Here is an 8,847-nt window from a genome sequence, read left to right as displayed (position 1 = left end):
ATAAAACAACTACTCTGAAAGGGTTCCACATGAAGCAAATACATTTTACTTGGATAAACAGACACTTTCAAATGAAAGTACATCTTAATAGATATAAATGAGACAACACTAAAGGTCTTAAAACAACCTTTTTTTCTTTCTCTTAATCAAAAAATGCATATTTAAAGGTCTTATTTTAAATGAATCACTTTATATAGTTAAAGCAGAAGCAAATATATTATGAAAGTCTAACACCTCATTTTTTTCAGATAAATAATCTGACCATATAAATTAGAACAATTACTACATTAAATTAATTCATTCAGTTTCCTTCGTCTTTGTCCCTTTATTCATCAGGGCTTACCATAGTAGAATGAACTGCCAACTTATCCAGCATATGTTTTACACAGCGGGTACCCTTCCAGCTGCAACCCAGTACTGGGAAACACCCATACACACTCATTCTCTCTCACACATACACACACATACACTACAGACTATTTAGTTTTTTCAATTCACTTATACCACATGTCTTTGGACTGTGCACCCAGGGGAAACCCATGCGAACATGGGGAGAACATGCAAACTCCACACAGAAATGCCAACTGACCAAGCCAGGACTCAAACCAGTGACGTTCTTGCTGTGAGGCGGCAGTGCTAACCACTGAGCTACTGTGTCTTCATTAAATTACTCTATAAAATTAAATGCATAAATTGAGATTGTTGCTTAATACATGTATATAAGGAAGTGCATCATAATTATTTAAACACTTAATTCTTTTGAACCTAAAATAGATTGATAATTGTAAATTGAATATAATTTGTATGAATACTGTATACAATAATACACAAATATTCAAATTAATTATTCTGTTTAGAATGTAAGGACTTTATTGTGTGTGGAAATGCATATGTATTTCAGTTAAATTCTTTTCTTCATTTTTTAAGCTTTTTGAAGGATAAATAAACCTCAATATTGAAGTTTCTGTCGACGCCCGTTCACTTCCCCCCACTCCCTAAACTGGTTCTTTGGTACAATTCATTTCAACAAACGTGCGAAAAACAACATATCAGACCATTTACCTTTACTATGCTATTAGCCTACTGGACATTTAAATGATAAAACCATCTATAAGCAAATATACACTGAACATAAAGTATTCATCGGATTCATTTTAATGTCTTGCAAACAATGGGCTAAATTCAAACAAATTAAATTTTGTTTAATTTGTTCATTTAAATTCATTTAAATAATGTAGTCAACACACTCAAAAAAAAAAGTTTGCTGTTTGTTCAAACTACTTGTTTAAAATGAGCTGGCACAATACAATTCTTGACGTTTTTGGGACAATGGAATTTAGGACAATTGGGACAATTATAAATTTGTAAAAACTAATAAGATAACTTAATTCCTTTATGTTCTCCTAACACAAATCGATTGAGTAAAACCCAGCATTTTTACACTGTACACTATCTTGAAACATAATGATAATAATGTTAATGTATAAAAAATATTTACTATGTAAAATAATAATGATAATTTAATGATGATAATAATAAAGATTTAATGTATTATATAGTAACATTATTGTTGTCCTAGTTGTTAATAACAAAAAAAATGTGTTATGCGACATTATATGGGCATTAACGTGCAAATAGTTATTAATCTGGCAATATCTGTTGTTGTATTTTAAAATAAAATACACTTTGTATCACGTATTTAAACGTTTATTCATTCATTCATTTTCTTTTTGGCTCAGTCCCTATTTATTAATCCGGGGTCGTCACAGCGGAAGGAACCGCCAACTTATCTAGCACGTTTTAACGCAGCGGAGTTTTTAAACGTATGCTACAAAATACTACATATGCTTTGGCTGTAAACAAAGGTTAACCGGCTATCTAAAATCAAACTTTCCACTTTCCACACACACGCATGCTCAGTTTCAGTTGGCACATCCAACGACAGTAACTGTTCCCAGGTCAGTGAACTGCTGGAGTATTGCTGTTGAAGAAGAGTTGCGAAAGAAAAAAAAAGGATCATGTTTAAGACAATTCAGTCGGGTTTGTGAACTCGTTTATTTCGACGAACCGGTTCAACAGGTTCGCTAAAATAACACTAAGTCCAGGAAGCGAACAACTCTGGTTAACGCACGTGATATAATCGTGTGATGCTTCTCTATCAGATGGTGTCAGAACTTTAGAAACCTCTTACTCGAGCACAAACTGTCAGTCCTCCACAAAGACTTCACATTGACATTATAACATACAGCGGGGTTGTAATAACGCACAGCAGTGAAATGGCTTGTGCTCCGCGCTATCAAAACAAAGTTGTCATCGTTACCGGGGGCACCAGAGGCATCGGAAGAGGCATCGTCAAAACGTTTGGTAAGCATTCACGGCGTTTTTCTTTCCATTAGGAAATAAAAACACAAGACAAGTAAATTAAAGTAGCCTATTTCGTGTTTGCTTTCGCAGTGCAAAACGGGTCCAAAGTTGTGTTCTGCGCGCCACAGAGTATGTAATTGATTCGAGAACATTTTTAAAAAAAGTGTAGCTGTATTTTAGCAGTGAAATCAATGACGTTTCCTCTTCTTTTATTGTCAGCTGAAATATCAGCTGGTCAGTCTCTCGAGTCCGTGCTGAATAAGGAAGGACCCGGATCATGCAAGTTTGTGTCATGTGACATGAGAGAAGAAGAGGACATCAAGGTAAGCATTCATATTTGCATTTACGACTTCATTCTAGGTTTTTTGTTGAACACAAAATAAGACATTTTGAAGAATGATGGAACCCTGTAAGCACAGACAGCCATAATAGGAAAAACAGATATCCTACTATCAGGGTATCTGCCAGGTTTAAAGTCTTTTTTCAAAAATTTCAATTATAAAATTTTAGGTCTTAAAAAGACTTAACTGAAATAATGGGTTGTATCTTAAATCATTTTAAACAGGTCTGAAATTTCTTCTGTCCGAGTAAAGGTACCCAATTGGGCTGACATCTATCATCCACCAGCAATCCATCTTAATAAAATCAGGGAAAGAAAACTAAAAACAATTACTCAGTTCCTCATGATAATAACATAAATGCATTAGGTGCAATAGAAGTTATTCTCAACCAATTTGTACCAGAAGCCAACAAAATGTTATTTTTGATTATTAATTTAATTGCCGGGGCAATGCTGTGGCACACTGGGTGGCACGTACGCCTCACAGCAAGATGGTCACTGGTTCAAGCCTCTGCTGGGTCAGTTGGCATTTCTGTGTGAAGTTTGCATGTTCTTCTCGTGTTTGTGTGGGTTTCCTCCGGGTGCTCTGGTTTCCCCCACAGTCCAAAGACATGTGGTACAGGTGAATTGGGTATGCTAAAATTGACTGTAGTGTATGAGTGTGTTTGTGAATGAGTGTGTGTGGATGTTTCCCAGTGATGTGTTGTGGCTGGAAGGGCATCCGCTGCATAAAAACACATGCTGGATAAGTTAGCGGTTCATTCCGTGATGGCGACCCCAGGTTAATAAAGGGACTAAGCCAAAAAAAGAAAATTAATGAATGAATGAATTTAATTGCCTCCACAATAAGTATACATTTAATAATGTTAAAGGTAATTTAAAAACAACAAATATTTTGTTGAAAATAGTGTACACAACTAGAGTTGTCTTGTTTTTACACATTAAAGTATGTCGCTAAGGAATAATTCCATTAAATTGTAGCATCAAAAAAATCCATTGGCCCAACCTGGCCATAGTCATTAGTCCGGTACACAATTTCATTCATAATGGTCTTAAAAGGGTCTAAAAAAGTCTTAAATTTGACTTGATGAAACCTGCAGAAACCCTGTACTATGGAAGTCAGTGGTTAGAGGTTTCCAGCATCCTTCAGAATATCTTCGTTTGCATCAGAATTTTCATCTTGGTTAAACTATCAATTTAATTCTCATCTTTAATTTTTTTCTTATCATTTAATAGAATAATACAAATTTTGATGAAAAAAAGTTTGGTCGGTTGAGTTGACAGTGTAACTATTTGTTTAACTACTAAGTAAGATTAATTAATAGCATTTCTTCTGGTTAGTTGTAGAATGCAGGATAATTTAGAGTTAGTTGCATAATTCATTGTAATTACTATAATAATACGCTATTTGGGCTTATTGGAACCTAATTAAAATAAAAACCTAAGTATCATCTTTTGATATGATGTACTTTCAGAGAAAAATTATGTCCATATATGTGGACTTATGGTCTGAATTTACATAAAACACTTTTTTCCTGACTGTTTTTAATGCATATAAAACAAATACATTTTTTTTTACTTGTTTTGACTATCAAATCCCTATTTTAGACAGTTAAAAGTTGTTTTTAGGACACTTCATATGCTGCAAAACAATTGCAGGATGACACTGTATGTCTAACAAAATATAAAACATTCAAAGTATTTTAAATAGCCACTTAAGAGCTAAGATGTGCTGTCCATGTAGTCTACGTATGTGGACACTCAAGCCCTAGGAGGTTAAAATGAGGTTGTAAACGTTTTGAAAAAGTTAATTTTATTGTCTTTTCTTACTTTGAAGCAACTAATCAATGTGACGGTTGAGAGCTTTGGACAAATAGACTGCTTGGTGAACAATGTTGGCTGGCGTAAGTCAATTGTTTTTACCTTTATATATTTCTTTGAATATAAACATTTTATACAAATATTTGTATATATTTTTAGTGTAAGGTCCACCCAGTTGGTCCAATGACGGTATCCAATGGTGGATGAAGGTTCACTGCATGTTCGGTCTTTCCAGTGCACAATGTTGATTTATATTAAACTTAACTCATATCTGACTCCAATTTTAGTATGAGATGGTTTAGAATATTAATATATTTATCCTTGTTTTATCTGACTCCAATTATAAAACATTAAAGAAGATTATATCAATATGTAATTTAGATAAATGTTTGAACCTTTTGTCTTCACTAGTAACTATTACATCCGTTCATTCGGGTGCTCATGTCGCTCAGAGAAATCGCCTCGGCCGAAGGCGTCCCTCACGGTCACACTCCGGTCAGTCTTGAATATTAAACAGAGGTAAATTGACTAATACTTTAGATGGCCGCTACCAGCGCGCTCGTTCTAAAATACTTTAGTTAGTCCCGCTTAGATGTACACCTTTGAGTTAAGACAATCATCATTTCTAATTAGAGGTTAGGGCATTAATATAAATGTACCCGACTACTGGACTCTATAGTAACTTTGGTTTTCACCAAGCCCATGGTTTCCCATATGAACTTAATTTAGAATAATATTACCTTCAAACAAAGGTCGGGTACCCAATCTAGGTTAGTCGTGCAACACCTTGTTGACCTAGACGGAAGTTATCGCCCTTTCCACCTAAGTACACATGAATCAATATCAAGAGTCAGCCGGATCGCTAAAACACAATTAGTGTGCCAATGCTCCATCTCAATTGGATTTTAGTCCGTCTACTGACCTGACGCAAGACGTGCGGAAACAAGGATACAGCGTAATCTACTTGAATTAATAATTACAGAGTGAGCAAAATATGGTCAAACATTACAATTTATTAGTCAGGTAAATGTATTATGCCAATTCAATCAGTCAATTCATAAATGATCAATACAAAACATCAAATTATCAAAGATAAGTCCAAGATGAAAAAGATGTATTCCTGACTTTGAAATATACATAACATGGGGCAGACCCCATGTTATGGGCTGATCTGGTTAGGCAGAATCGCCCTGAGCTTTTCTTAGTCCTTACCTTAAATAATCCAAGAATTCCCTCAAGGAAGGGGGTGTGAATGTATAACAAAAGGCATTCACACTTAGTGTCACACCCCTCACAGTGGATCAAAAGATGCCTGAAGTTATATATTTATTGTTCTGATTATGTCTATTTCTGAGAGAATGAGACCATTGTACCAATCGCACTGAGACATTTCAAATGATATCAAACATGATAGTTAAAGTCAGTTTGGTTAATTCTAGAACATTCAAACATTGAAATGACCATATGTGTGAGTTAGGGGGATGAAGCAGACTCAGATGCAAATGCAGCAGGAACTGGTTTTTCCCGCATTCCTCCCTGGTGGGTTGTGAAGTCACCAGTCTCTGTTTTCAGCTCATGTTTTGAATTGTCAAAGATATCAGAATATTTGCAATATTTCAATTCTTACATTAGGAACTTTTTAAAATGTGTTTTACAGTCGTTTGCATTATTTTAACAAATCAGTCTTACATTTATTTTTAAAATAAAAATTTAAAACCATTCATTTAAAGTAAATTCATGAACAATCTAAATCAAGTGTCCAATAAATGAATAACAATTCATTTTGATTGTGAATGATTTCCATCAGATCCTCCCCACAAGACCACAGATGAAACCAGTGGAGAGGAGTTTAAAGACCTGCTTAATCTCAACCTTATTAGCTGCTTCCTTGCTTCCAAAGTAAGATATCAACACCATGTAACACTCTCTAGTCTCTTTGCTGAAATGCTGAATAACTGATTTTTAAAAGAATATTTCATTTTCACCTCTTTCCATTACTTTCCCTAAATGTAGTATGCGCTGCCGTATCTCCGCAAGACACAAGGAAACATTATCAATTTGTCCAGCCTTGTGGCCTCAATAGGCCAAAAAGATGCAGCTCCTTATGTAGCAACCAAGGTGAGTGTTTTTTTTTTCTTGTGGGAAAATCCTTACATGTTCGTCATTCATTTTAGAAGTAACATTAATACTCTCATAAATCCACAAGGGGGCGATCACCGCCATGACAAAAGCAATGGCTGTGGATGAGAGCCGCTATCAAGTGAGGGTGAACTGGTGAGTGACATACTTACTTTTTACTTATTTGTAAAATAAAATCTAAACTGCATGTCTCAATATATTTTACTCTATTGAATCCCCATTGGTGTTTATAATGTAACTCGATACTATTCAACTCTTTTCAGCATTTCTCCTAGTAATATTATGACACCGCTATGGGAAGAGCTTGCTGCAAACACAGAAGACACTGCTGCTACTATTAAGGGTGGAGAAAATGCTCAGGTACTTTTACTAGTGTTTATAACGGTTGATGAGCAATATAAGATGGCGATGGTCTGTCAGAGATGTTAAAGCTACCTGTTTGTGCTCAACAGCTGATTGGTCGAATGGGAACAGAGGCTGAAAGTGGATTGGCCGCCCTCTTCTTGGCAGCTGACGCCACTTTCTGTACTGGGATAGATTTGTTTCTGAGCGGAGGAGCCGAACTCAATTATGGCTTTAAAAGCCAAATTGCATCATTGAAAAAATGATGGAAAGATCCATTAGATGATGATATAGATTCATTCCAGCTCTCAGGGAGTATGTTTAATTCACTGAAAAAAAAAATGTCTGCAAAAATGTTGCAAACTATGTGTTGAGTTTGTAATGTTCAACTTAATTTGTTTGTTTATATTCAACCCAAATCAGTTGTTTTCAACCACTTAACTTAAATGAATTAGTAAATCTGAGGAATCATCTTTGAATATTTTTTTTCAGTATTCTTATGTGTTGTTTCTACAGGCACATAAACAATCGTTCGCGTTATATTTATTGTACTTGGTCTGTACAGGTTGTAATTGTGACTGCTTTTATACTCGGCAATTGTGTAATTCTTTTTTTGCTACAATCTTGCATCATTTCACTTATCGTGCCAATGATTTGCACAGCTTTTAGTCAAACAATAACAATTTATTAATGTTAGAATTTAAAAATGCCACACTTTCATGCTGCCTCAAGATAAAGTACACTACCGGTCAAAAGGTTTGGGGTCAGTAGGATTTTTAAATGTTTTAAAATTAGCTTCTCCTGCTTACCAAGGCTCCATTTATTCATCATAAATACAGACCAAATTGTGGAATGTTATTGCACTATAAAATAACTGTTCAAAAGTAGTTTATCATTTAATTTAATCATTTATTCCAGTGATTTTAAAGATGAATTTTCAGCTTCATTACTCCAGTCTTCAGAGTCACTTGATCCTTCAGAAATCACTCTAATATTCATTAATAATATTAATATTAAGGGTAATCGCAATATTGTCTGGAATATGTTTTACATTTAATAAATGAACAGAATTATTCTCTTTAAAAAAACTTAAATTTTTGACCAGTAGTGTACATGGTGCGATAATTGTATTTAAAGCCAATATGTGTTTTTTTCCCTGATATTCATAGTTTACGTGTGATAATCTCAATACTGAACTTCTATGCAAATATAGTAGTTAAATATAACATGAAAGGGACCTTCAAATTAATGTTTTACTAAACTACTGTGAATTACACTATAATAAATGTGACTTGTATGACTTTTATAAACATTTCTAGACTGGTTTGTTATACATTAATCAGAATAGATCTGTGTTGTGATATTTGATTTAACAAAGTCTGGCCTTGACAATCTGAGATTTGTTTCATGCACTGTGTTTCTAATTAGTTTGTATGAATTAAAACATTTTGATTCTACATTGTTATTGTGATATTATTTATATTTTAGCATTAGGCTTTAAAAAGCATGACAGAACTTCTTCCGATATGAGTTTTTCCCCTGATAAAACACAAAGGAAGACACTTTGAAGAATGTTAAAAACCAGTAGCCATTGACTTCAGTGTTGCTTTTTGTACTCAATGGCTAGTATCCAACATTCTTCAAAAAAATAAAGTCATAAAGGTTTGGAACCCATAGAGGATGAACAGAAGGTGAGTAAATTATCATTTTTGAGAACGTGTGTAACAGAAACATTTTAAGAGTCGAATCTAAGATCCTTATTTAGATTCTTCACTGACAAATAAAAGCTGTAAAAAAATAAAGTAAAAACTTTTACTGAGGAGACTCCGGTGTATTGAAGG

At 34.3% G+C, this 8,847-nt stretch overlaps 1 protein-coding gene across 1 annotated transcript; it reads left to right on the top strand.

The window, feature by feature from the left end:
- Positions 1-2,164: 2,164 nt before the first annotated feature.
- hsd17b14 (hydroxysteroid (17-beta) dehydrogenase 14) lies at positions 2,165-8,461 on the top strand. Its single transcript, NM_001003521.2, is given in 9 exon segments — positions 2,165-2,364; positions 2,455-2,493; positions 2,584-2,687; positions 4,542-4,608; positions 6,333-6,424; positions 6,539-6,643; positions 6,732-6,799; positions 6,928-7,024; positions 7,117-8,461. Coding segments are annotated over 9 exon segments (816 nt in total). The 5' UTR covers positions 2,165-2,276; the 3' UTR covers positions 7,273-8,461.
- Positions 8,462-8,847: the final 386 nt, after the last annotated feature.

The sequence above is a fragment of the Danio rerio genome, chromosome 3 (genome assembly GCF_052040795.2).
Source record: "Danio rerio strain M-AB ecotype USA chromosome 3, GRCz13ab, whole genome shotgun sequence".
NCBI lineage: Eukaryota > Metazoa > Chordata > Actinopteri > Cypriniformes > Danionidae > Danio > Danio rerio.
Note: the sequence above shows the minus strand (reverse complement) of the source record. Positions and strands in the feature narration are given on the sequence as shown.